This window comes from Podarcis muralis, chromosome 5, assembly GCF_964188315.1.
Source record: "Podarcis muralis chromosome 5, rPodMur119.hap1.1, whole genome shotgun sequence".
NCBI classification, from domain to species: domain Eukaryota; kingdom Metazoa; phylum Chordata; class Lepidosauria; order Squamata; family Lacertidae; genus Podarcis; species Podarcis muralis.
The window spans coordinates 61,165,171-61,193,042 of NC_135659.1; the positions used below are offsets into that span (position 1 = coordinate 61,165,171).

Sequence of the window (27,872 nt, forward strand, 5' to 3'; positions counted from 1 at the left end):
GGAACAAAACCAAGGAACAAGGTGTCTACACAACATTGTGGGATGCAGCAGCATTGGCACACATTGCATTGCCGTCTCAGACTTTCCATGGGCCAAAAATCCAGGACAACACCGGGATGAGATGGATATCATACGAACACCCCTAAATTAATGGGGAGACAAACTGGTGCAAATCCACATTTTGCTCCTGTGTGGACAAGCCTGACATTGCATCAAGCAAATGTCACCCTAGATGTTCCAGTTCATTTCCTCGTCTCTTTCCTTATCACAAAAAGTCCAGTGTTTTAGGAGGAAGTGGGCTTGTTGCACAAGAGCAACCAGTCAGCTGTAATTGGTCTGAATGCGACTGAAACCCACCTGAAAATAGCGACAATCTGGAAATGCCCTCAAAGCAAGTTCACAGCCCTCTTTTGGATTTGTCATGACTGTAGCTGTATATAAAAGGTGCTCAGAGGTTACCATAAGAATAGTTTATTTGTGCTATTTACTAATACCTAAGCAGAACTGCTACAACTGATCCATCATACATAATTCAGATGACACTGGCAAGTTCAACCTCTGTGCCAAAGTAATAAAGAAAACAATATATGAAATACAATAAAAACAGCAGGTACTCAAAGCTTTGCTGTTGCCGTGGGCGCTGTGTGAAAGCTGTTATGAGCAGACCCCATAACATTCCTGCTCTCCAAACATGGGCTACAATAAGCTCACTCCAGGTTTTACAGCTGGCCCCTTGGGTATAATGGACAGGATATGAACAACTTGAAAAGTGTGTGTGTGTCTCTGTGCACACACACACTTCATGAGAGTGTGCATTGCAGGTATTGCAATCTTGGTCCATGGTGCAGAGCCATCCCTGTCCATAAATTGGTTTCTTAACTATGGCCTTCTAGCCTTCAGCCTCTGGCAGAGGCAATATGGAACTTTTAATTGCAGGAACTGTCAATCAAGGCAACAAATTGGGTTGGTTCACCATCCCTCTAGCTGTATGATGAGGAAGCACCCTGGAAATTCATTCAGGATGCTTTAAACCCTGAACACTTTGAAACCCAACACCACAGCCAGAACTTTTGGGGTCCATTTCAAAGGGCACCAGGAAACTCTCTCTCTCCCTGCCTCTGGGATTCAGCACTCCCTTTGTTTACCTGTGAAAAACCCAATGGTAGGTTCAACAACTGTATCCAAAACATGCTTCTAGTTCCTAGGTAATGCTTCCTAATTCTTGCCTGGAATATCCCACACCATTCTATGCATCTTTTCTGTTTTGAAGCAAAGCTAGCATGTTCCTTGGCTGCCCAGAGTCAACAGAGAAAAGCGACCATAGATTCATCAGGTGGTGGAGCTCAACAGAGCTTGCAAAACTGACATTGCCACAGGGCCTCTGCTAGCCACCAGAGCCATGAAATTGTGTAGCTGCCTGAAGAAACTACCTTCTCCAAAACACACAGTGAAAGGAGTTACAGGAAAGCCGTATAGTAGTGAGTGAGAGGGATGGTGTAGGCCCACCGCTCAAAACTGTAGGCTAATCGTTTTCTTAGGTGCTTGGTGCGGCATCTGGAGACAGGCCGGCTAGGAGTCAGAGACACACAGAGCTTCCACTGCATCACTCAGGCCCTGATTCACTCCACCTACAGCCAGGAGGCAGTTTTTTACCACAATGTTAGAGCAGGCACATCGTGGGGTGGGCATAGGTGGAAGGCTCTCCCATTTGTTTTTTCCAGGATGAAAGGCCTCAGCTGATTCCAGTACAGTTGGTTGGTTTCCTAATAAGCGAGAAAACATGAAGACCATCAAGAGAACATGTGAGCACACACGGATACTTGATTGCACAAGTCTACACAGCTAATTTAAACTAAGGGTTTGTTTATAAAGAATAAACCACCAACCTTTGCTGCTTCTAGTGTGTATATGTGTGCATTTGTGTGCATGTGTGTGCATATGTGTTTGTGTATACACACACACATATGAATGATATTGATTGTGTTCATTTGCTCCACATGTTCATGAGGATGATAACTCAAGTTTGGTTTGGCTTGGTCTTAGAGTTCCAATGATCTTCGGCTCTCTCACTTTGGTTCTTCCTCATTTGTCCCCTTCTCTACTTCTACCCATCAATTCCCATCAGTCTCACCCAGTGTGGTCTGATCAGAGTGATAAGAGTTCTAGTCCAAAATATTGGGGGAGAGGGATGACATTGCACTGTCTAGCCCCAGTCTAATTCTTCATAAAACTGATGGAGTATGTAGGATTATGTCTACAAAATGCTCATACCACATTAGCATGCATGATCATTTTCTGTCTTTTTGTGCATAGAAGGGGACCTGAGAAGGGCCTCAAATATAGTAGCTGCCATCCTTGTAGCAGCAATAATTTTATGGTAATATAGTTCCACAAGCTATAGAATAATGACTTCACACTGAAACAGGACAGGAGTCACCCTCACCTAGGCCACCAGCTACAACAATTCTTCCTTTCAAGTAGCCGGATATGAAATCTGCCCGTCGTTTCTTCAGAAAGAATGAGCGCTCAATCTTCATCCAGCCCCCTGAAAATTAACAAGACCACCTGCTAAATAATCATGGTTTTCCATTAATGTTTTGAAGCATTTGGATTCCTTCAGAGAAAAATCAAGGGTGTGTTCTATAATCCTAAAATTGGGGAACTAAGAGAGGGTTTGGGGTATATGTGTCTGACTACAAGAATACTGGGCACAAACGGTTGAAGTAATGAGGGTGCCAGAGGCAATGCACAACATACTAAGGCAAATGCCAGGGCTCTAAGGCCTCAGCAAGGCCCACCACTGCCGATGCTTGGGTTTGGTCAAGCCCTCCCCTTTTATCATTTGATTGGGAGCAGACAAGAGCACAGAGACTTGTGTAACTGAAAGCACACTATAAGCACCTCGATTTCTCAAGAATGCATATACCCACTGCTGAACCACTGCAGAGGTAGGTTGCTGGAGGGGCCTCCCACTGAGGCATCTCACTAGTGGGGCCACCTGATGACCCTTTGCCCAGGGCTCCCTAAAATCTGAAGCCAGCCCTCAGTAGGAGAATCTGAAATTTTTGAAATTGATTTCCCACCCCGCATCTTGCCCTTAAGGCATGCATGCTGAAAAGCAGATGGAAAACCAGGAAGAACTCACCCTGTTCGATGTCAAACACATCCACATTCTTCATAAACTTGGGCTGACGGTATAGCCTGCCCTGCCGCAAACCCCCCAGGCTGAAGATGTTGTTCTCTGCGCACACGAAGCTGGAGAACGCTCGTTTGCTGGGGATGTTGGGGAATTTGGTCCACGACCTGGTCTCGATATCAAAGACTTCAAAGGCATTCACGGCATATTTGGATTGCCTTCCTCCTAGGATGGAGAAGGGAGTATAGTGAAGAATGTGCAGCAGCAACTGGAGCCATGGGGGTCTACTATTCTCTGGCCTAGCAGGTCTCTGGAGCACACAGCCAACCCTAATCCAAAAGTATACTGAAGCGATGGCAATGAGCCATAGAGTCTCTGCCCCCTGCAATTTACCCAAATGTAAAACACTAGACAGTGACTGGCTCAAGGTCACATGGAGTTTCATGGCTGATTTAACCCTGGTCTCTCAGGTCCCAGTGTGCTTAATAACTCTACGCTTTATTCCACATTCTGAGGGAAAAAGATGTAGCAGGGATATTCAGGGAAATAGGGGAATAATATTTTCTCACAAATTTGGAGGTTTATGGGGTCCCTTGTTAACAGTCCTGCATGAAACCTTTAAGACAGCAATCCTGTACATACTTATCATGGAGTGAACTCCCGTGGAATTTGGCAGGGCTTACGGTACTTCTGAGTAATGCACAGTTTCAATGGCATGAACCCTCCCCACTAGTAACAGTCATGGCAGGAGCCCCTTCTGAACAACACTTAAATGTGGAGTATTAACAAATCTGCAGTGTTTTAAGTGCCCGCTGTTTCTTTGCAAAAAAGGAAGATAGGGAGAGAACCAGAATAGGATGGAAGCCATATGACTTATCTCCCAGCAGAGAAGCAACTGTGACAGTAGGGACCCCTGTGAACCACATGTGCTCTTTGCGTGTTGAGTCCCACAAGCCACCCCCAACAAACTCACACTTCACACATCAATTTTTGTTTAAGGTTTTTGGCATAATTTTGGCCACAACTTTATTCAAATACAAAACGTGAGTGGTTGCTTAGGCATTGGTTATGACTATCTGTCCTTGCCCTCAGGGACAGAGCTGGCCTTCCGGACACCAACGGAAGGCCAGCGTGGGAAACAAGTATTGGGTGAGAATGAAGCTGGGAAATCAGACTAACACCTCTCACCCTCATGTTCCGGTGGGGTCTTGACCGGCCCAAGTCCGACTCCGGGGACAAGGACGAAAGAATGTCAAGCCCCTGGATTTCCTTTAACGGAATTCCCATTCGCATCATTTGGAGGGGTAGGCACTTACCCCTCCAAGCACCATTTAACCAATGCCTAACCGCCAACCTTACAAGTTGTGACGATTTGCTACGTAGTAGGCAAAAACCAAGTGGCACCAGCCAATCAGCCAAATGGCAAAATTCCTACTAGGCCCCCGCTCAAAGGCGAACGACCCCATGACAGGCAATAGCAAGGTCAAGCGAGCAAAACCACCCTAATAAAAGGGCGGGAGGGCGGGTGATCCAGTTCAAAACGGCCAAGAGGATGTTCCCTCTTCTGGCCCCTGTATATATAGCCTCTAACCCCTCCTCCAATTGCCAAATTAGTCTTCCCCCAGCAACCCATTTAACCCTTAAATGCTTGGGTTGCTAACAATTTGCCAAGTCATTGTAGGGTGGCCTGTTCCCCCAACCGCAACACGTGCTCTCTGTTTAGGGAGAACACGCTTTGTGAAATTATAAAGGTAGCTTTGCAAGGGAGGTGGGTGGGGAGAAAACAATGACAACTTGCCCACACCCCTGTGACCACTCATTTGCCCTTTCCCTGTGACTTCCAAGCAGTCCCTCTACAGGGCACCAGCTGCCACTATTCCTAGCTGTGAGGGCTCAGTAAATAAGGGGCCCCTTCTAGTCCAATCCCCTGCACTGCAGCAATCTCAACTAGATCATACATGACAGCAGGAAGGAGACTCTACCACCTCTCATGGACGTCTGTTCCACTGTCAAGCAGCTCTTACTGTCAGACAGTTCTCCCTAATGTTAAGTTGGAATCTCTTCCAACTTCAATCCATTGGTTTGGGTCTGAGCCTCCAGAGCAGGAGAAAATGAGCTTGCTCCATCCTCCATGTGATAGCCCTTTGAAGATGACTATCATCTCCTCTAGTCTCCTCTTTTCCAGGCTAAACATACCCAGCTCCTTCAACCCTTCCTCATAAGGCTTGGTTCCCAGACCCTGGATCATTTTGGTCTCTCTCCTCTGCATACATCCCAAGTTTGCCGATATTTGTCTTAAACTGTGGTGCCCCAAACTGGACACAATACTCCAGGTATGGCTTGACCAAGGCAGAATAGAGTGGGACTATTTCTTCCCTTGATTGGTACATGATTCTTCTGTTGATACAGCCTAGAATAGCATTAGAGTGTTTTGTTTTTTTTGTTTTTGCTGATAGACAAACACTGTCCATCTTTGTTAGTTCAGTACATTTCACCCCCCCTCTCCAGTTCAGCTGGAAATGATTCCTTATGGTAAAGTAAACAAAAATAACACGGTTCCCTGCACAAGTTTCAAAATGCAATTTGATCGCCAAAGCACTCTTTACATCATGCATGGTTGCCACAGAGTACTGGTTCATTCAGAGAGTAGCATACAGAAAGTCTTCTCCTCATGCTTCTAAGTACAGTAGAGGCAATGGTCAGAAAGAAGGGAAAGAAGGTGATGGGTTGTAAAGAAGACCCATTTGGAAATTTAAGTATGCACAATTAAAGTGGATTAAAGCACTCTGTCATCCCAGTGCAACAAACATAAAAATGGACTTTTACAGGAAGTAAAAGTGATGGGGAAAAGCACTGAAAAGTGTTGGATGAACTAAAGGCTAATGGGAAGACATATACCGGTAAACACATCCCAGAAAAATCAGGATGAATGCAAGATGAGTGTGCATTGTCATATAATCATCCTACCAACAGAACAGAACAAATGCTCAGTGAAAACCAGGCATGGCCTAACCAGCACATACACTATGTTCTACCTTCACTCTTAGAGGCATTTTGCATCTGAATATCAGTTTCTGAGACTCTCAGGTGGGCAGAGTGCTGTTGTGCTCATGTCTGAAATGCAGACGTCCTACAGGCATTTGATTGGCCATTGTGAGAACAAGATGCTGGACGAGATGAGCCCTTGGCCTGATCCAGCAGGCTCTTCGTATGCTCTTATGCTTTGTGCAAGCAAACCAGGACGAAAGCCCCCCAAAAGAGTCATTGGGAGGAACCCAATGGCACAAAAGCAGGGCCAGTAAAATGGTGCCCTACCCTGAGCCCTTGGAATAAGGCTGAAAATAGAACCTAACGGACAATACAAAGCTATTTATACAGCCAGAGGGTAAACAGAAAAGTCTTTTGGAAACAGTTATGCAAAAACAAAAAGGCATCTTGTGGCACCTTAAGAACTAGCAGATTTATTGTAGCATAAACATCCATGCTGATGTTGCCATAAATCTGTTAGACTTTACAGTTCTACAAGTCTCTTTTGCTTCTGTTGTTCTGCCATGATCAGCTGGGGTAAACTATGAAAGGCTAAAAATAAAAGCCAGTGGAAGTCTGGCACCCAATCCCTTGGTCTTTTTTTTTAACCTCTGGATCCCTCCTAGAAGGAATATTTACAGTTTCTCAAAGTACATGTGCATTTGGGACAGTGTCATGCCAAGTTTACTGGAAATATTTTAGCTCAAAGCAATAAAGTTCCATTTCTCTACCTGCTTGTTTCTTTTAAAACTTTTTAAAGGCCATCAATTTGATTATTTTTAATTAATTTGATTAAAAACAAACAACCTTGATATATCTTAATACTATGGGTACTAGACCAAGTCAGGCTGTCTCTACTTCTGTTTAGCTTTGCTTTACACTTACAGAGCTGGGAACCAGAACACACAGGGTTTGAGCAATTTGCACAAGAGTCAGAAAATGAAATGGGAGCATAAGCAGTCCATTTGTGTGCCAAAGGGTATGAATTTACCTTTCGGATTTACCACAGAGTGCGGTACTCCCCTCAGGCAGCAGATTGGAACCCCTTTAAACAGTGAACAGTTTGTGAGTATGTAAGCACACCACAGTCTGGTCAGGGCAAAGGCCAACATCCTATTTTCTTTTATTTATTGAATTTATCTCCTGACCATCCTTCTGAAGAAGCCAGGGAGCAGCAAACTGCTCCACAATTTAAAAACAAAAGAGGAAAAGCAGTTAAAACATTCTAAAAATAATCTTGTGGCAGTGAATTCTACAATTTAACTATGCTCTGGGTGAACAAATACCTCCTTCTGTGAGTGTCAATCATGTCTTGCTTGCCCTTTAATTAAAAAATATTGTAAAGGCAGAGCTCCGTTCATGCAACATTATTTTATCTCTCCTGTGCAATAAATGCAGCCCATGGTTTTAGGCATAAAAAAATGGACCTGGAGGCCCAGCTACAGAGCTGACATTGCTAATCCCAGAGAATGCCTAGCACTTTTAGAGAGGTTATGGAAGAGAGCAGCTTCAAGAACCTCTGCAGGAGGGAGCATTAGGCGACTCTCCAGTCAAAGGAATAATGATCAGAGGAATAGGCTGGAGGCTCATTCTTACCCAGCACATAGATCTTTGTGCCACGTAGGAAGGAAGTTGCGGCATACCTGGGTGTGGGCATGGTTGCCAGCGACACCCAGATATCCTTGAGCATGTCATAATGCTGCATGTAATTGTGAGGGCGAAGGTCTCCTCCCATTCCGCCAGCTGCATAGATTCTGTAGTCTGAAAAGGACAGCAAAGAGAGAGGAAAAGCAAAAGGATAAATCCAAACAAGAATCTCAATTCTGCTTTATCACAGTAGTTCCTAAATAGGTACCACAACTAAAAAAAAAGTTGAGGCGCATTAGTAGCAGAAATAGAAAGCAGAACTATCTCATTCCCACCCAAACTTTCATTTTTTGCCTTGGATTCCATATATTTCTACCCAAAGGATGGAAAAATCACCCAAAAAGAGGAACTGCATCATCCCCAAACAAGGCAAAAGACCTTCATAAAATTAGGATATGCTAATTCAAGTATCTTCAACCTTTTCAGACCTAGGAGTAACTTTTAGCCCAAACATGCGTTCGGTCCAATTTCTTAATCTTTTACCATGTATTTGCATGGTGGTAATAATCCTGTTGAAAGCCACCTTGGATCAACCCACCAGCTTAAGACCAGTGTGCTAACTGATAAGAATGGATGCAAATATACATGCAGTTGCTATAATTAAAACAAAAATAAATCTCTTTCCAGTGGGAAGACAGCGGCCAGGTGATCTGTGTGCTTCTTGAATCTGCATTCTGGGTGCTACCTATTGATGAGCAGCATCTTCTAGTTCATTATTTTTAAACTGGACAACCCTTCAAATAGAAGATTCTTTCAGATAAGAGTTCAGTCCTCTGGCAGCCCTCTGTAAAGCAAGGCACATGGCCACTTGAGACGGAAACCTTCCTTTCCCAACAGCAGTTCATCACATTGCAGCGCAAGACGACAACCTGGTAATGCTTAGAGTTGCTAAAGCAACTTGTCACAGGAAGCAAACAGATATGGTTGTGTTTGGTGGAGGGGAATATGTGGAGTCTGAAGCTCTACTATATAGAGGCAAACTTTCAAACAGATTTCATACAGTGACCCGATGCTTTCACATCGCTTGTGCCCTCGATGATTTGTCCTTCAAGAACTGCAAAAGCAGTTCTGCAAAGCAAAAAACCCCCACCAGGCTGTCCTACATTTGGCAGGAACACAGAACGTGCTGGCTGTATTGACATTTTTTTACAAGCAAAGAGGAGGTCACAGAAACAGATGGCGCACTCCAATTACAAGGCAGCCTTCACAGCCCATTCTAGACTGGGCTGCTGAAAATCACCTGATTTTACCCAAAGCAATTCAAAGATGGTCATTCCAACAACTAGTGTGCAAGGGTCAAAGCCAGGACACATTCACAGCGTAGCAGAAATTGGCTAAGTGCTCCCCACTGGGCAGATCTGTTTCCATGTAAGAAGACATTTACTCCACCCTGCCCATCAAATTAATTAGGAGAAATGCACTGGGGAGCTTCCCTAAAAGCCAATCCTATTTTTGCCACCAGTGCCTTTTAGAAAAAGAATCCTCCTTGCCTTTTGCCGTCACAGAGATCCCCATCGAGGCTTCCCGCAAGGAGTTCCTTTTCTTCCATTTGCCCTCGTCTATGTTGTACATCTCCACAATCTTCAAGGGTGTCTGGTTGGCTCCAACACCCCCGATCACCATTATCCTCTTGCCCAGTGTTGCTACAGCTACCCCAGCCCTGGCTGTAGGCATTGGGGGGAGAGAATTCCATTGGTTGGCTTCAGGGGAGTACACCTCAAAACAGTCCATTGGGACACCATTGTCATCACAGCCCCCAATGGCATAGACCTGACCACCAGCCTCCACCAGGGAGCAATAGACTCTCCGGCTGGGCAGAGGTGCCAGAGTTTTCCACTGGAAGTCTTTGATGCTAGGCACATCCATCATGGGAGCAAGACGGCATCTGTTAGGCAGCTCGCTTGTACTGCAAAATGAAAGGATGCAAATCAGAGCAAATGTCATTCAGGCATAACAAAGCACATCAGAAATAGAGATTCAAAATAGTTAGAGGACGCCTCTGGGTAGTCAGTGTTTTGATTCAAGCACCTACTGGAAATTTAGGACTGCATAGTTTGGGCTTACTCACATTTCCTCTGGTCCTGATGCTTAGCTCTGATGCTTTACTCCACCCTGCCCATCATGCTTAGCTTAGCGCAGGGGAAAGCGCTCTGAAGCACTCTGATTTAGAATGGGTTTAGAGCTAAAGAGTGGGTGAAAGCACCCAAACAAAATCTGCTTGGGAGCATTGAAAGAACCCCCAGATAAGTGAGGGGAAACGAGGTGAGATTGTTCCACCTGGCAAGCCAAAATAGTTGTGTTAACAGATAGCCTTGGTGCAACTTTGAATTCCTCCCTCCATATTTAGGTAAGTGATGCGGAAATACTCTGCAAAGTGTGGGATAAATTAAAGGTCAACAGGAAGACATATAAACTCTGCCCAAGCAAATCAGGATGAATGTTCACTGTCACCAAACCTCCCTGCAAGCAAACAAATCAGGACAAATGCTCAATGAAAAAGACTTCCTATTGTGTAAGCTCTTCAGGAAAAATGCTCCATAAACATTCATCTGGAATAGCCCAGAAACCGACATCTTAACAAGCAATAGATCACTGTTCCCGCAGCCATCAACAACAATATCCTATCACAGGCACACAAAGCAGTGCTCATACCTTTCACTGAGTGTCTGTTAATCTTCCATTTCTGCATCTGCTGGATCCTGATCCTAAATAAATAAAGGAAAGAAATAACGGTAATAAGGTTGGATTCAGTCCCTTGTTTCTGCTTCTTAACAGGGACAATCAGATACGTCAGAGCCTCTCCTGCTTCCAAGGCCTTTGTCCCTTGAACTTTTTCCCTCTCAAGGGCCTCTCTTCCCAAATCCTTCTGTCTCCCTCTGGGTCTTCCTGGACCAGCTGCAGGAGACGCACCTCAATCCCATCCTCCATAACTTGACTCTGCCTCATGCAGCAGCAGTGTGCTGAGCTGTAAGCCTGCTACAGAACAGCCCATTAGTTAGAACACAGAGTCACAAGCACCTATCGCAAGCCAAGCAATTATTTTTTGCTTTCTTTCTCTGAACAGCTGACAAGTATGTAAAAGAGGTGAATAAATTTAGGTAGATGGAAAGCTGAGTATACATATGGAGAGTGGCAGCTGCATTCTTCTCACCTGAGCTTGAGCACACACACATACACAGAAACCCAAAGCAAGGTTTCATTATAGAACCAAGATTTCTTTTTTAAAATTGAGCTTTCTTTAAAGAACTAGATAACTCTGCTTTTATATGTTCCTCTGGCCTCTTGCATGTACTATAGGTCTAATTTACTAAGGTCTAATTTAACTGTCAGGGACGCGGGTGGCGCTGTGGGTTAAAGCCTCAGTGCCTAGGACTTGCTGATCGAAAGGTCGGCGGTTCGAATCCCCGCGGCGGGGTGTGCTCCCATCGCTCAGTCCCAGCGCCTGCCAACCTAGCAGTTCGAAAGCACCCCTGGGTGCAAGTAGATAAATAGGGACCGCTTACTAGCGGGAAGGTAAACGGCGTTCCGTGTGCTGCGCTGGCTCGCCAGAAGCAGCTTGTCATGCTGGCCATGTGACCCGGAAGTGTCTCCGGACAGCGCTGGCTCCCGGCCTATAGAGTGAGATGAGCGCACAACCCTAGAGTCTGTCAAGACTGGCCCGTATGGGCAGGGGTACCTTTACCTTTTAATTTAACTGTCACACTCATAGGCCAAAATAAAGGTCTTGCTCCTGTAACATTGCAGGCAGTGGCACTGCAAAATTTAAACGCTCCTTACTGTGCAATGGTTCCCAGTGTCTGATAGTCATTTACACCTTCAGAACCTCCCTTGCCTCTTAGGGCTTCGCTAGGTAATCCCACCCCTCATGGGATGGTACCACCAGTGCTTTTTCTCTTTAAAAAATGTTTAGGGGTACCCTCATTTTGATTCAAGAAAATCACAATTTTATAGTCCATATTGGGGAAAATAAATACAGTAAATGGACAAAAGTACAAAGATTCACAAAATGTTTCAGGGTATGTGTACCCCTGCGTACCCCCAGAAAAAAGCACTGGGCACCACCCACTTTGGAAACCACTAAGTTGGAATGTGAATGTTAGAATGGAGATGATGAGGCCCCTAAGCACTGTTTTCATGGGACTCCCAAGAGCCTGTCCTGTTTACATGACGAGGATCACTCAACGTTGTTTCAGAGATTGTTGATGCTGTGCTCTTATCCCAAATCAATGTACCTTGTTCACATAGGCAGAAGATGTCCACATAGTTTGGAACACTGACACGCCATTGTATGGTTGCTGTGGATTTTGAATTCCACCCAGCCTCTGCTTCCTGAGTTGACATGACCTTTTCCAATAGGAAGTATTCCCAATAGAAACTCCAGGTGTTTTAAGAGAGATGGCTTTAATTCACATGATTCTGCAAAGCAGGATCCAAGCCATTTCTTTGCTTTGAGTGATCTTCCTTCAGACCCCTGAGCTCAAGGGAGCTTTGTCAGTTCCACTTGTTCCATCAACAACAGTAGGCAAATGACATTGACAAGACTCAAAAAGGCTTTTAAAGTCAAGGGAGATGAATGTTGCACAACCCAACCTGGAGGAAACCAAACAGGAACATTGCTTTGCACGTAACACACTTTGGTTTGTTTCATAAGAGCATAAGCAGAGCCTGCTGCGTCAGGCCAATGGGCCCATCGAGTCCAGTATCCTGTCTTCCCATTAGTCAACCAGATGCTCGTAGGAAAGAAGCAAGCAGGACCCAGAAACCAGAATCATTCCTGCCTCCAACTGAGCATTTCCCTCTGCTAGGAAAAGGCAGGAGTGAGGGAAGTGTGAAGTGGGCAGCCCTGCAAGTGAATTGGTATATATTTGCCTTCCCAATGCTATTGGGATTTTGTTTATATTTTATTCATTTTTCAAAAATACATATCACACCTTTCCTCTCACAAGAAAACACAAAGCAAATTGCAAAAGCAAAAACATTATAATATCATGTATCATTTGTGTATTAAAAATATTAAAACATAAGGGGGGAAATCTTTTCCCCAAATAACCAACTCAAACTGAACCATAATGACAATATTCCACCACCCCATCAGGGACAAGAGTTTCTTTCCTTTGAATCAAGACAGATACTGGCATTACCTCATCTGTTATTATTCAGAAACAAATAAATACAATCGCAGCTCCTAGCTGCGCTGGGTCCTCAGGTCCCTGGGCACATTTTCAGCTCACAGCAAGTGACAAGCTATCGAAAAATACCAAAATGGCAAGGGCACAAATGTACAATCTCAAATGCAGAGCAGTTGGAGATCAGATTTTTCCCCCCAAGGCCTGTTTCCAAGTTATAGTGAAGCCAGATGATTATCATGTGGTAAGTTCCTAGGGTATGCATATAACTATTTGAGAAGCTGGTAAACAACCTACCAAGATAACATACTTATGTGCCCATTTTCATTGTGCAGTAGAAGGTTAACAATCTGCCCAAGGGGCTATATTCACTGTTAGCGAAATCCTATAAATGCCTACTTAGAAGTTAGCCCCAGTGACTTCAGTGGAACTTTTTCCCAAGCCAGTAAGTATAGGGTCACAACCTATACATTAATGGGTGAATATAAATGATCATTTACTATGAGGTGTTTTCAATACCATCATTCAGTTGTTGCCTGTCTACCTCTGAAAACAGGGAGGTTATGGGGCAGGTTGAAAAAGGGTGGGTAGTTATCATATGCCCCCTACTTCCCCTTTTACAAAGCAGATATGGGGAAGCTGTGGCCCTCTGTGGAGTAACCTGTGGTACTCCAACTCCCATCAGCCCTAACCAGCATGGCTAGTGGTCAAGGACGATGGGAGTTATAGTCCAGTATCACCTGGAAGGCTACTGCTTCCCCAACCCTGGCTTAAAATCTCCATTTATTAAGTGGTGACTCCTGGTAGATACTCAAACATTATCTTCGCCATCCAGCTGTTAAGCACTATCATCGTATACTTGGAATTCTTTCTTTTTGAGAAAAGCATAGTTTTCTCACGGGATTCGCGAGCGTCTTATTTCATAAAGAGCTTTTAAGCTTAATGCTATGGCCTAGATTCAATTACAGTGATAGATCTGTCCCCGAAGCCAGCGTTACAACAAAACATTTTCCCCAAGTAGCTGCCTGCTCTTCAGTTTTTTTGCATCTTTTAAGCAACTTTTCCTTGGCTTTGAAGGCACCAGGCTACATGATAAAGTCAGGAGCTGAATTTAAACACTACATTTTTATTTTTTTTTAAGACCCTGTTTCCAAACCTTTGCAAACAGTGCTAAGCAAACGGCCTGTCAGTGCAAGGATTCCCATTTGCACAATGAGATTCCTCCCTTCTCTCTCCCTGCCCCCCGTGCCTCATGCCCTCCCCAGTTCTGCTCCAGAGGGTTGGTGGAACCTCCAAAATAGATTTGGGGGTGCAAGTTGTAGGAACAAAGGACTTGGTGGTTGAGGAGATACTTCAACCTTTCTTGCTTGCCTATTTTCACCTGCAAATGCCCTTCTCCTTACCTAGGGTTTTTGTTTATTTTTTACTGTCCCTCTCCCTTCAGTCAAACCAGAGAAAGCACAGCTGCAGAGGAAAATGGCCTGGCAGGGCATATGAAGTGAGAACTTGAGGTATGGAAGAGGGTTAAGTTTCCCCTCTTGTACGCTGACCTCCCCTGCAAAATGCTTCACCCGACCCTGTGTTCATGTTCAGTGGCAAGAGTTGGCAGGTATAGTGTGTAATAATTATACCCCAATGACACAGTCTTCAGGACACTTAACCAGGGGGTCCTCATCACCTGCAACAGCACTAATGTGCAAGGAACCCACAGTGAGGCCAATTTCTTAGCTGAAATGGTTCTGCATCTTTCCGAAACTGGGACTCTGGCGCTGACAGTGTTTCTCAGTTGCGGGAATCAAGCAGCCAATGTGGTTTAATGTGAGTTTGTGCCTGACATTTTCTGACCTTGCAACAGAATGAACAGTTCCCCTGCCATGGCAACCACTACGCGAAGAAAAAGTCGGGCAACCTTTTCTCAAAGCCTGGGAAATACTGTGTGACGTAAACAAAAGGTTCAGGTGAAGGAAGAAATTAGCACAGGAAGCTGCCTTATACTGAATCAGATTAATTGGGCCCATCTAGCTCAGTACTGTCTGCACTGACTAGCAGTGGCTCTCCAGCATTTCAGTCAGGGTCCCTCCTAACTCTAGCTCAAGATGCCGGGATTTGAACCTGGGACCTTCTGCATGCAACGCTGAGATTCTTCTACTGAGCTTCAGCCCATCCCCATTAAGATACTTAGCAATTTCTTGGGCTTCAGAGAAATAGGAGAAAGTCCCAACACAGCTGTCCATCTCCCTTCTTTCTTCCATGGCTTTTGCTGAGGTCCTGGCTTTACCTCACAGTGGTACCTCAGGTTAAGAACTTAATTCGTTCTGGAGGTCCGTTCTTAACCTGAAACTGTTCTTAACCTGAGGTACCACTTTAGCTAATGGGGCCTCCCCCTGCCCATTTCTGTTCTCATCCTGAAGCAAAGTTCTTAATCCAAGGTACTATTTCTGGGTTAGCGGAGACTGTAACCTGAAGAGTCTGTAACCCGAGGTACCACTGTATTATTTTATTTATTGCATTTATATCTTATATTTCCTACAAGGAACTGAAGATGGATAATAACAAGTTCCCCACCACCACCCGCATTTTATTCTCACAATAACTCTTGTGTGGTAGGTTAGGATGAAAGACTGTGACTGGCCCAAAGTCACCCATTGAGCTTTAGGGGGTTTGAACTTTGGTCACCCATGTCCTAGTCCAACACTCTGACTGCTACACCAAACTGGATTTGCCTTGCAACTTGAGTTTCCTGCCTGATTACTACTGGCACTAGGTAAGCAGGTGAATTATACGCAGGGCCCGATTTGAAGGAGGGTCCTTCAGTGGGTCTGGTGGTGGGAAACTGGAGGGCTACAATGAGGACAGGGCAGCTTGGAGCCTCCATTTTAATTTCCCATAATGCCTCCAACAAAGTGTTACTTCAGGGCATTGTGGGAAATCAAAATCCAAGGCTATTCCCAGATGCAGCAATTCAGTGTGAGGGGTGCAGTACAAGACCGATGTTAGCACAGTTATAGGCTCTGCCAGAATGATAAAGTTAAACCTGGGATATATGTCAAGACAGGGTTAGGAAGTTTGTGTTCCTCCAGATGTCACTCCAACTCCCATCAGCCCCATGCCCTCATCCAGCATGGCCAATGGACAGGGGATGATGAGAGTTGTGGTTCAACACTTAGATGACCATTGGTTCTTCATCCCTGCTCAAGGAGGAAACTGAATAATACTGAGTGCAAAATTGCAGGCAGAATTTGAAGAAAAGATCTTGTAGATAATTCCACAGACTATGTCTGCCTACACTCAGTCCTGCTTTAAATTCTCTTGTTGCAATTCTATACCTTGACTCTTGATTCTCTTTCCATATTATTATTTTCTTCTTCTTCACAGTTATCATTTCCATGCTATTCCTAGCCTTAATTGAACTGGAAATTTTGGAGGAATGTGTTACACAAATCCAATTAAGGCAGATGAACCACTTTACCCAGGAAGAGTAGTTGATCTCCAGCTGTGTCTCATTAGCTGCCTTCTCAGTGCAAGACCTAAAAAGTATTATATGATCAGCTAAGTTGATATATGATAAGGCAAGGCAGTGGTGATTGACCTATGATAGTAAGGAAGTGAATGGTTTTGGTGGAACAACACAGGAAATTTAAATATTAATATAAGCAGGGTGAACAGTCTGATGCAGAAACCACTAAATCTGCAGGACAAACTTCATGGTGACTGAAGAATTGACTGGAGTTTGCCAGTCAGAACAGACTGCTCTGTAGACCATGTTGTTTTCAAACCCATTTAAGGAAGTCAGTAAGGGATGAATGGATCAATATTTCCATACTATCTCACTTTCTCAACTGCTTGTTCAAAAGTTCATTTGTAATTTTAAAAAATCTGCATGAAATTTTGTGCACACATAGTTTCGAATGTATTTCCTCTCCAAAAGTACACATTTTAAAATGTATTTTAATATATTGTTGAGCTGACAGTCGCACTGTGAAACTTGGAGAACTGCAAAATCCAAATTATGGCTGCGTTCTGATCCACACATGAGTCTGGGAGCTGCGGATCAGGTCAGCTGTTATCGGAACACACACATATCAAATTCCTCAAGCACCACTGGCCATTTTTAACATCAGGGTAAAAGCTGTTAAGTGGAAGAAAGGGGGATGTTTCACCCCTTTCCTGTTTTCCATTTTTCTGCTCAAAAGTGTCCTCCCTCTGTCCCATGAGTTCCTGATATTTGTTTATCTTTCTTTAAAAAGCATCTGAAATCCTACCAACAGGCGGGAAAGCCGCTTAGGGAATGATTTTGAGCAGAACAATGGCCAGCAGGGAAAGGCTTAAACATACACACATACGCCACCATTTCTAACCTCAAAATAGCCTCATCCTGAAGATGTTTTAAAAATGTTCAACAGCACTTTCTTAAATACATTTGCATGTAATGTGACATGTGCCCTCAATTGCCTTTCAAAGTCCAAATAAAATAAAATGTCTAGGGAAGAAAGCTGCTGGTTAGCGACTGTTGCTGTTTTTTATTGGTACCTAACAATGCAGTTCATGGCAAGAGAATTGTTTATGTTTTTTTGCACTGTGAGCTTCCCTAGAGTTTGCTTAAAATAACATGCCTAGTGGGACAAAACATGGATATACATCCTGCCAGAATGGGTTCATCTGCAACAGCTTTCTCTAGGCTGGTATCCTCCAGATGTTTTGGACTACAACTCCCATCATTCCACACAGCATGACCAATAGTCAGGAATGATGGAGGTTGTAGTCCCACACATCTAAAGGGCAATGGGTTGGGACAGGCTGATCTGTAGCCTTGGCTTAAAGGTTTGCTGCGCCCCCAGCCTGCTGTGAAGCATATCCACAAGTAGAATATCTACTTTTAATTTTTCTGTAAAGCTTGATGAAACTGAGGCCCAGAGTTTACATAATTTCAGGCAAGGTGAGGACATGACTGAGAATTTCCGATGTTGTTTTAATTCCAGTTTGTTTCCCATGACTAACTAAGTACAAATGCAGGCAGAAATGATCAAATTTGTTGCTCCAAATGATCTTAATTCTTTATTAGTTTTTTGGGACTACTCCACCAGCTTCCCCCACCCACTTTGTGTCTACTGGATTTTCAAAATTATAATGGCAGGTATATAGCAGCAAAAAGTCGCATGATTATTTAAATACTGCACATTGATTATGCTCTAACCTTTCATGGGCTGCAGTCAGCTTCATCAGAAGCATTAAGCATTTTCCTATTTTAAGCTCACACACACACACACACACACACACACACACACGTAAAACTAAACGTAAAACAATGAGTTCAGAGGGGAATAATAAAAAAATACAATGTGACAATTATGTTGAATAAGTTCAGTGACCATTCACAAAACAGTGTTGATGATAACACAGATAACAGCTAATTAACTGAACTTCTTAATAGATTGTAATTCAGCAGTTTCATACTAGAGTCCCCCCCCCCACCCACCTTCGAAGTTGCTTTGATTCAGAATGACCACTTTAAGGTCCCGAGAGGCTGAAATGTCCCTCCCCACACACCCTGTTTCTGACTCTTGACCTTTTTGATGTCAGATCTGTAGCTACATCTCATGGTTAGCAGGGAGAGAGAGCTTAACCACGTTTGGACAACGTGCTAAACCAAACTTTGGCTTCGTTCAAAAACAACAGGCAGCAAAAACAACCAGGGAGCAGCATTGTGATCTTCTTTCTATTTGTATGGTCTCACTAAGCTCAAATCTTTCTCCCTGTGAACCACTTGAAAATTGCTGAGGGTCCACTTAATTATTTCCCTGCCTATTGTTAGCAGTTGTAACGGACTGTGCCAGCTGCTATATGACTTTCAATTTTATTTTTCCAGACATGCTAAGGACCACCTGAATGAAGCCTGTAAACCATAGTTTGGCTCCATGTGTTGTGCAGAGTAGGCTAATATATCCCACCCTGCTGTAAATTATGATGGCTTCTGCCAGTCAAAATAGTCAATACTGGTCTAGATGGATAAAGGGAGTTGACTCAACACAGCAATTTCATATTCTCTCCCTGCAGCCGCCCACTTCACAAGACTGAAAGGAGCCAAATACCAGGTTTTGATGTCAAACAATGGATCCCACTAAGGTCTTTTACCCTAGCTAGGAAGCACCTCTTCCTACATCTCTTCCTCTTCTGCTCTTTTGCATGACCTTTCAGAACAGTATGGGATTTGATGGATTATTACGGTAACTTCCTGCCAGGGTGTGTTTGAGAATCTAGGAAACACAATTCCTGCAGAAGAGAAATCATTTTGTTCTGGAATACCAAACCTTCTCCTCATTTCATTAGTATTTTGTGTCTTTCTTCCACACTCTTGATACCACAGATGCCTTTTGCAAGGTGAAAGGATTGTACTTTGTATAGAATTAACCATTTACTCAATTCACTTTTGGCATAATCTGGGCATAATGTTCATATAGCACCTGTCAGGATATCACATCCTATTCTCTGACATTTAGAAGGCACTCAGCAGAGGATCAGCACTACTGCATGTCTTTCTGTTCACATAGAAGCACAACCTGATTTCCTTATAAATTGTTTCCTGAGCAATAGTATGCAGATGTGTGTGTTTTAAATAATTATATCTGACTTCACATATCCAGAAATATGTCATGCAGTCTCTTGGACCACTGCGGGAAGCAATAAATAACAGCACATTTGACAGTTTATGATACAGTGAGACCTTAAGCTACGACACCATCAGAGGAATAACTCGACAAACTGACCCACATACTTCTTGTCAGTAATGATGATGATTAATCTCAGATTGCATCCTAAAAGCTGCGCTCAGGAGAAGGAAGCTACTCTCTATGCAAAACATACAGCCATGCACGCAGAAAGCAATGACCTCTAAAGACGCGTGGGATTTTTTGATTGGCTGCCAAAGAATGTTTTAAGATAGTTTTATATTTACAGTTTTAAAAAGACAGCTGTCTGTTCTGACAAAACCAGGCTCTTTCTTGGAGGGGGAGGGGAAATCAAGTTTAACACAAGAATTCTTACGTAGCGTAAGTCTGATTTTTTATTTCTCTCTCTCTCCCTTTCCCTCACCCCCTCCAATCTATTTAAATGTAATTACTCACATACATCTGTGATCTCCGTTCCCTGGAGGCTGTAGTCTATGGTTATGGAGGAAGGAAACCCAAAAGAGATGACGGCTGTATGTTTGCAAAGGAGGAGCCGGGCAAACGGATCGCCCAGCTGCATCAATCCAACTCTCATAATATTCACTTTTCTCTACAGGAGCTGAAATACAATCACGTGCAGAGGAATCCCCGTCTGCTGGAGTGACCTGTATTTTCTCAGTTGCCTAGAGTCTGCTAGAGGAGAGTGTGTGTGTGCGTCTCCGCACTGGATTATAAAAGCCAGAATAAGCCTTTTATGGCTCCCATGCTTGCACAGGAAGTTTTCCAACAGCCTCTTGCGTGGCGAATTACAGGGAGGGAGGGGGGATCGGCTGGAAATGCAAGGCAGGGATGGGTGAAAATGGCAGAAATTCTGATGAAGGCATAGGAGGTATTTTCAACATGCCAAGAAGTGCCTACAGGCAGCCTTGGCATAAACTCAGATATTCCAAGTGATAACAATGGTGTTAATAATATCTGCTTACATCAGGTACTTTTGTCCCAACAAATCCATTCATAAAATCAAATGGTTTTCTACTCCTACCTGTGCCCTGATTGCCTGAGAATAATTATGCCAACTCTGTGCTCAAATGATGCAAACTGTCCACCTGCACTCCACAGTGACTGATGCACCAAAGACGTAAATCACAATATTATTATTTTAACAGCAGCAGCAGCAGCAAAAGCAAAGGCAAACGTCAGTCCTTCCCTTTCCATAACAAGCAAATCACTGCTATACAGTTGTGATCTCTACTTCTACAGTTTCATCTCACAGACCTTTGGCTCATAAAAGCACCATAAGAGCACCGTCAAAGGTTCAGGATCCTGTCCCTGCCATGGCCTACCTGATGCATCTGGGAAACCCATAAGCAGAAAACAATCACCATAGCACTCTCAGATGCATACTGCTTCTGGCATGGGAGGTGATATGCTGTCATTGTGACTAGCAGTCATTGATACTTATCTCCTGTTATTTTGTCCAATCCCCTTTGAAAGCTGTCCAAGTTGACTCCAAACGTGTCTGACTAGTGATGATAATGCAGATTCAACAATAAGCCACCAACATGCTCCTCTTGTATTACTTTGCCAGAGCCACCCGAGCTCCTTTGACAGGCTCCCTCTCTTTCCCAAAGTTCTCCTCCAACATGGTAGGCACACACAAGTAGTCGGTAGGGCTCAGAAGCTGCGTTGCATGATGGCAGTCTTTCCCTGAGACTATGGGTGGCCTAAGATACATTCCCCATGTTCCTCCTTGGTCCACAGCTCCTGGCCACTTGCAAGTCTTGCAAGGAAGTGACCGATACACAATGCAGCATTGAACGTGCCTGCAGCACTGTCAACCACCCCTTGGCATCCTCATTCAAGGGCTGGGGCTCCTATGCCTCAAGATGAAGCAAGGCATGGATGGAAAGATCAGAAGAGCCATGGGTGGCATTTGGTACTGTGACATATGAGCCAGCCTCACTGTACATGTTCCTTTCTCCACCACAAAATGAATCAAGACAAAAATATGGGCCCTGCTAGGCATGAATGGTGATTGAAAACAAATGCCTTTTTAAAAAAAGAATTCATATGCCGAGCTAAGTACAGTATATTGGCTTCTCAATATACGTTGGCAAGACACACTGCCCTTTCCACCATGATGATGATACAAAAAAATACCTGTTCTGCATTTCCCTCCTGAAGCCATATTTCATGTAAAAAGAAATAAAAATGAACCAATCTTGAATATGACACCCTCTGTAATATGGACTGTGTGGGTGGGGAATACCAATTTATATACTGACCTTTTGACTGTTATTTCAGCTTTCCCTGCCAGATACTGTCCCTATATGGTAAATTAGAATAGTTAAGCTGCAATGCTTTACACACTTGCCTGGGTGTAAAGTCAGTGGAACTTGCTTCGGAAAGACGTTATGGGATGGTGCTCTTAAGACAAATGCTTGCAGTTGGTTCTGTTGTAGATCATGAAATCACAGTCAAATAACCAAGCAGCCTTCAGCTATTGTGTTCACTTTTTGCATTTGGTGAATCCCCATTGGCATGGATACAGTCTACTCTATGTTTGTCTGCCACAGCTGAGGGATAGGAGAATTTGTCACATTTGGATCGGATTGCTTCAAAGATAGACTTTATGAGGCTATAACACTCAAGTTAACTGAAATAGCTGAGTTAACTTATGATCAGAAGCAATGTTTATCTTTTGCAATTTGACCTCCATTCCTCAAGGGGCATAGTCTCCTGCTGAGACTCGGCAAGCCTTTCTCCCCAGTGCATATGTAATCCCCTTTTGCCCAATACTAAGTAATAATATTATACTTATTATTATGCATAATAAGTGATTGATAGCAAAGATTTCATGGCACTTACTCAAATTATCCACACAGCAGTTACTATTTTGAAGATAATGGGAAAATGTTGAACCATACTTAAGGAAAATATTAGAGCAAGCTTTTTATTCAGGGAATTGTGCACTGGCAGCTTTGTTAAAAACCTGTCAATGTACGTAAGTGCTTGTGACTGAATGTAAATAGATTTCATGACAGTTTTAAGTGATGACTGAATGGATAGGGCTGTGGCTCAGTGGTAGAGTATCTGCCCAGCATCTTTAGGACTGGCTGAGTCCCCTGTCCAAAATCCTGGAGAGCTGCTGCAAATCAATAGAGACAATGCTAAGTAAGGTGGACCAATGGTCTGGCTCAGTATAAGGCAGCTTTCTATATTTCTGAAGGGCTCCCATCTGATGGCTGCTTTTAAGCTTCCCCTTTGCAGCTGCCTCCTGTTAAGTTATTCATATACAGCTTTTCACTATGCAGCCTAGGAAATGTTCTGCATGCCACTTACGATATGGAGGTAGAGGGTAGGGATACATCCAATTCTGACTGGGCTGTGAACCAGAATGTTTCTGGTCTGGATGTCACCCATGCTGTGAACTCACTAGTGGCATTAAGAAAGCCGTTCCTTGCCAGCACCACCACATCTACAGTACAGTTAATAACGTAATTCATCTGGAGGTCCGCTCTTAACCTGAAACTGTTCTTAACCTGAGGTACCACTTTAGCTAATGGGGCCTCCCACTGCCACTGCACCACCGCCACACAATTTCTGTTCTCATCCTGAAGCAAAGTTCTTAACCTGAGGTAATATTTCTGGGTTAGCAGAGTCTGTAACCTCAAGCGTCTGTAACCTGAGGTACCACTGTATAGGGATAAAATTAACCTACTAGTTTACATTACCACAACAATCCTTACAATCTCTGTTGAAACTGGAGAGGGGTGAATTCTCCCATGCTCACGTTGGTTTCTCTTGGGACTTAGATTATTTCTCCTGGGGGAGGGGATAAATGGCATTTTCTAAGCCAATCTGAAGACTGCTCTGTACTGAACGGTTGTGACTTTGTACTGTTATTTAACATTATTATAAAAACCGAAATAGACACTTAAAAAAAAAGAAACTGTTTGCCCCACCCAAGCCCCAAGAACGCACTTCCTGATTCCCCTGACTTCCCTGGCAAGTGGAGGTGGCAGCAGGATCTGCAACAGCAGGTGTGGGAGGAGAAGAGGGTTTCCCGCCTCCCCCCCCCCCCATTTGTCACTTTCATGCACTGACAGTAGTTCTCTCAAGCACCATCAGTCTCTGCTCTCAACTGTCTTCAGTAACCATAGAGGGAAAGAGATGGGGGAACAGGGCCTCTCCATCAACTCAGGAACTTTTGGCTCCTGCTCATAACAAAACCTTTTCATCCCAGCTAGTGACTGCAAGAACTAAGAACTAGTACCCAAGGGTTTTTTTTTCCTTCTCCCCTCCTCCTCCTCCCAATCTCTTTTCCTTTTGTGTCATGCATTTCAGCGTGTAAGCCTGGGGGCAGGACTTATCTTGCGCTACTCACACCTGCAAGCTGCCCAAGGCGCCCTTTTTGACTGCAGAGCAGGATAAAAATGAGTACGCTGAAAATGAAATGAATACACTGAAAAATGGAAGTGGAAATAGTTTTTGTTCAGCCCAGCAAGCGGCAGAGTAATCACTTTATACAAGGCCACAGAACCTGTGACTTTCCGGGTGTTATTGGACTCTAACTCCCATCAGCCTCTGCCAGCATGGGAGCTGTAGTCTAGGAATATCTGGAGCTGCCCAGGTCATTCAGGCCTGCATTTAGAACACACTATGTGGTAGCTTTAAGGGCATGGGGACAGGGCAGCATATGGTCTCCGGTCACTGGGTAAGTCCAGCATGACCATTGTTGCAACCACTTTCCCCACCTGCCACACCTTGTCTCCTGAGTGTTTTTAAGAGGGTGGTCATACTGGACTGAACACAAGGTCAGATGCTATAATAAACTATTACCACTCTGCAGTTACAGTTGCCAAGGGGCAAGTTTTTAAAGGAGCTAATATAACACCATCTCTCTTTTGTTTTCTGCCCAGTGAGGCTTATTTGGTTGCAGAGTTCAAAACAGAGCTGCTCTGCTGTTGTTTTTTTAAAAGGAAAGCAGGTCATGAAAAATGTGCAAGTCAATAAGCAAGATGTCTGCAGCACTTTCCATACCAGGGCAACCTTCCATCCCCTAACGGCTATTTTAATCTCCTAACTATCCAAAGGGAGGATTTAATTTGCATACAAATAGGATGTTTAGGAACCGAACCAATCTAATGTTAAAATGCTAATTAAAGTGAGTGCATTTGCCGCTTAAGAAATAAAAATTTAAAACTCTCCCGCTTCATTTAGGCAGCGTAGATTGTAGTGTTTTGATGTTATTGACACTACAGTCCTGCATGGGCTTATGCAGACATATCTGTGCAGATACATAGATATGCATAAGCAGGTGGTATACATATCACATGCACACTAAACAGAATGACTACTCAAGAATTGTGTGCATGCACATTGGAGCCTCATACACTAGCCAAAAGAACATTAAATTGGAGTGAACCTCTTTATAGTTGTTGCTAAAAGCCTGAGCTGGACTGAAATAGAAAATGACTGGTGTAAATGGGTATCTCTATTTAAATTCTGAGTTGTCTTTTGGCATAGAATTCAAGGCAGCATCAGGACCGCTGGACAGCTCCTACAGACAGACCATGCCAAGAACTGAGGAAGCAAAGACTCTCGTGGACTCTTGTCCAGAACCAGGGCTGAGAAAGCCCTGGACAAGATGCTTTCCTGTGGACCTCTCAGGAAGCCCACCCACTCATGCAAGGATTGATAGGGAACAGGGAGGAAAACTACTGTTTTCTTTCTCTTAGGAAAAGGTGGAGATATTCCTGCTGCAACCCACCATGTGAAGATGCAACTCACCAGTTTTCTTTTTGGGTACTCTGAACAAGCACTACAAGGGATGTTGTAGGAAGGAATAATGCCAAGTTGCTCAAGGCGCCAAAACTTGTACCACTTATAATCATTATTTACAAAAGTACCCCTCCCACAGATGAGCAACAGTGTACACTTGTCTCACCAAATTCCTATTTGGGTTTGAATGAAATTTCCCAACTGCTGAAGAGAGTGGGGGGAGGGAAGACCCTGGATTAGTCCCCCGAGATTTGCCAGGAAAAAAATGGATTAAAAATTGGATCACCAGCTTAAGATGTTAGAAGGTGGACAAAACACCCATAAGAAGATTAAACATAACAGAATTTTCCCTAAAATGAAATGTAGGACTTAATGTCTTACCACCACCATCCCATGCAGCCTACCAACCACCAGGATGTGGTTTTTGCATACCCATTTTCTTTAACACGCACTGGGCTGATGTCTTATGCTCCATGTTTCTGGAGGTATCCTTCACAAAGAATTGCATCTTACCCTATAAGCATATAGGTATATGCTCCTACACTTTCTCAGTCCACTTCATGCATCTGATGAAATAGGCCATTGCCACAATCAACAGCTCAGTCTATATCATAGACTCTATAAGAAGCTGTGGTCATTGTTATCCCTAGCACCATAGAATTGGAAGGGACCCCAAGGGCCATCTAGTCCAACCCCCTGCAATGCAGGAAATAAACATACTGTGCAATAAAAATGCTGCTCCATTATTTGCAATGGACAGACGACCTATCCTTACCTTTAGCTATACATGCGGTTGAAAACCTGGCACAAATGGAAAATAGAGAGAGGCTGGTGTTAACACATACCAATGGCATCCTCAAAACCCCATCATTGTTAAGCTGTCAGTAGGGCCAGAAATCTTCCCTGCATCTCATACACAAAAAAGGTCTGCCCAATTCCCCAGCATCTCAAACTATAGGCCACACATGTGAGTAAACTTGTTAGCAGGGTCTAATTTGAGCAGATGCTAAAGAGAATTTATATCCCTTGCCTTCCTAAGCAGCGAGTTCACCTCACTCAAAACAGATAATTAAATCTTACAGTCATTTGCGTCAAGGGCAACAGTTTCTGAGAAGATTCGTTTAAATGGGCTTACCTTACCACTGAGAAGGCAGGACCCCAGACTATCAACTGGAAAATACAAAAGAAGGGACATATCAAGGGTAGGGAGGTTCTGGATGAAGGACTGAATAGCAGAGGAAGACGATAATCTCTGTCACAATACAAAATCCAAGGTGTAGTGTGTGCACGGTTAATGATTTCCCTGGCGCTCAGCTCAGAGCTGACAAGCTGGATACGAATTGACGCTTCAGAGCCATACTTATATAATACGAGGCTCTCAATACAAAAAAAGGAGGTGGGGGCAGAAGTTGGCTTTGTCTAGCTGGTCTGTTTCAAAAGGCCACACACAAACACACACACACACACACACACACACAGCCAAACAACAGTCTCCGGAGCTTCCTCTACCTTGACGGCTGGGGGAGGGGGGGGGGAATGCTGCTTTGTGTACAAAGAGAGATGCAGTTAATGCCATGGAAACAACCCCATCAAAGAGATTTAAGGAGTCAGACCGTTGCAGACTGTTGAAGGGGGGTGGGGACAAGATGTTTGTGGCAGAGAGAGGTTTGTGCAGCAGCTTATTAAGCTGAAATATAATCGAGAGAGCTGTGCACAGCTAAAAGGGCAGGCCTTCTGGACTCCAGCTGCTGCTTGGAGTCTTGCAGATGGGCTTTGCTTCCTCGTGACACTGAGGCAGAGCTAAATGTGTTGCAAGGTGCTCCCGTCGCACAAAAAGGGGTGCGGCAATCACCACAGCTAGCCCTTGTAAAACAGGCCGTGGGCAAAAATCTATGGATTTCTGAATATTCAGATAAAAATGACAGATAAATTTAAGCAGCTGTGGTGTAAAGGCAAAGCACACAGCTGTAAGGATTTATTTTTTTTACAGGCATCTGTTTCCATGGGAACAAGAGCGGAAAGGTTCTTTGGACTTGTAAATTAAACATGGCTTGAACGCTGCATGCTGCATATTCCTTTCCCCACAGAATATGCTGCATTTGATGGTACAGCTGGCTTCTGGCGTAGAATGTGTGCCATTAACAGAGAATGTCCTTTTCTCCTCCCAGTTGCCACTATGTTAAACGTACACACATGTATCTGCCACTTCTGCCAAAAGCAGTTAGCTTACCACACCTTGCAGGATTGTTGTAAGGACTGTTGAATAATATATGTGACATGATGTAAACATGTGAAATGCACTATATGAAAGCTAATTATAACCATCTTGTGGGCAGCTCTATATTTTAAGTGAAACAAGACAGATTGAATTACATTTCCACCCCAAGCATCCTCTGAGGAGCTCAGGCTGGCCTACCCCACAGGGCTGCTGTGAGGCAGGTTACGTTGAATAAATGGGATGGAAATGAAGCAAAGGAATGCAATATG

General features: G+C 43.9%; 1 protein-coding gene across 5 annotated transcripts; it reads right to left on the bottom strand.

Annotated features, from left to right (window-relative positions):
• Window positions 1–455: 455 nt before the first annotated feature.
• On the bottom strand, window positions 456–26,810 carry KLHDC8A (kelch domain containing 8A). 5 transcript variants are annotated; one of them, XM_028734322.2, is made up of 7 exons: window positions 26,526–26,810; window positions 10,463–10,515; window positions 9,301–9,716; window positions 7,760–7,924; window positions 3,146–3,361; window positions 2,444–2,545; window positions 456–1,763 (listed from the first exon to the last, which is right to left on the bottom strand). In XM_028734322.2, the coding sequence occupies exons 3-7, from the start codon at window positions 9,677–9,679 to the stop codon at window positions 1,570–1,572; spliced, it is 1,056 nt and encodes a 351-aa protein (XP_028590155.1). In that variant the 5' UTR covers window positions 9,680–9,716; window positions 10,463–10,515; window positions 26,526–26,810; the 3' UTR covers window positions 456–1,569. The 5 variants fall into 5 exon arrangements, with proteins under 5 accessions (XP_028590155.1, XP_028590153.1, XP_028590154.1 ...); XM_028734320.2 differs by having other exon boundaries at window positions 26,521–26,810; XM_028734321.2 differs by lacking the exon at window positions 26,526–26,810 and adding an exon at window positions 20,062–20,356.
• Between the last annotated feature and the right edge of the window lie 1,062 nt (window positions 26,811–27,872).

Excerpts from the sequence above, each read along its gene's own strand:
- KLHDC8A (XM_028734322.2), bottom strand. The coding sequence starts at position 9,679 with ATGATGGATGTGCCTAGCATCAAAGACTTCCAGTGGAAAACTCTGGCA. Across the intron at positions 3,362-7,759 it reads CACAAAGATCTATGTGCTGG|GAGGAAGGCAATCCAAATAT; the intron begins GTAAGAATGAGC and ends TCTCCATCCTAG. Across the intron at positions 2,546-3,145 it reads TGTGTTTGACATCGAACAGG|GGGGCTGGATGAAGATTGAG; the intron begins GTGAGTTCTTCC and ends GTTAATTTTCAG.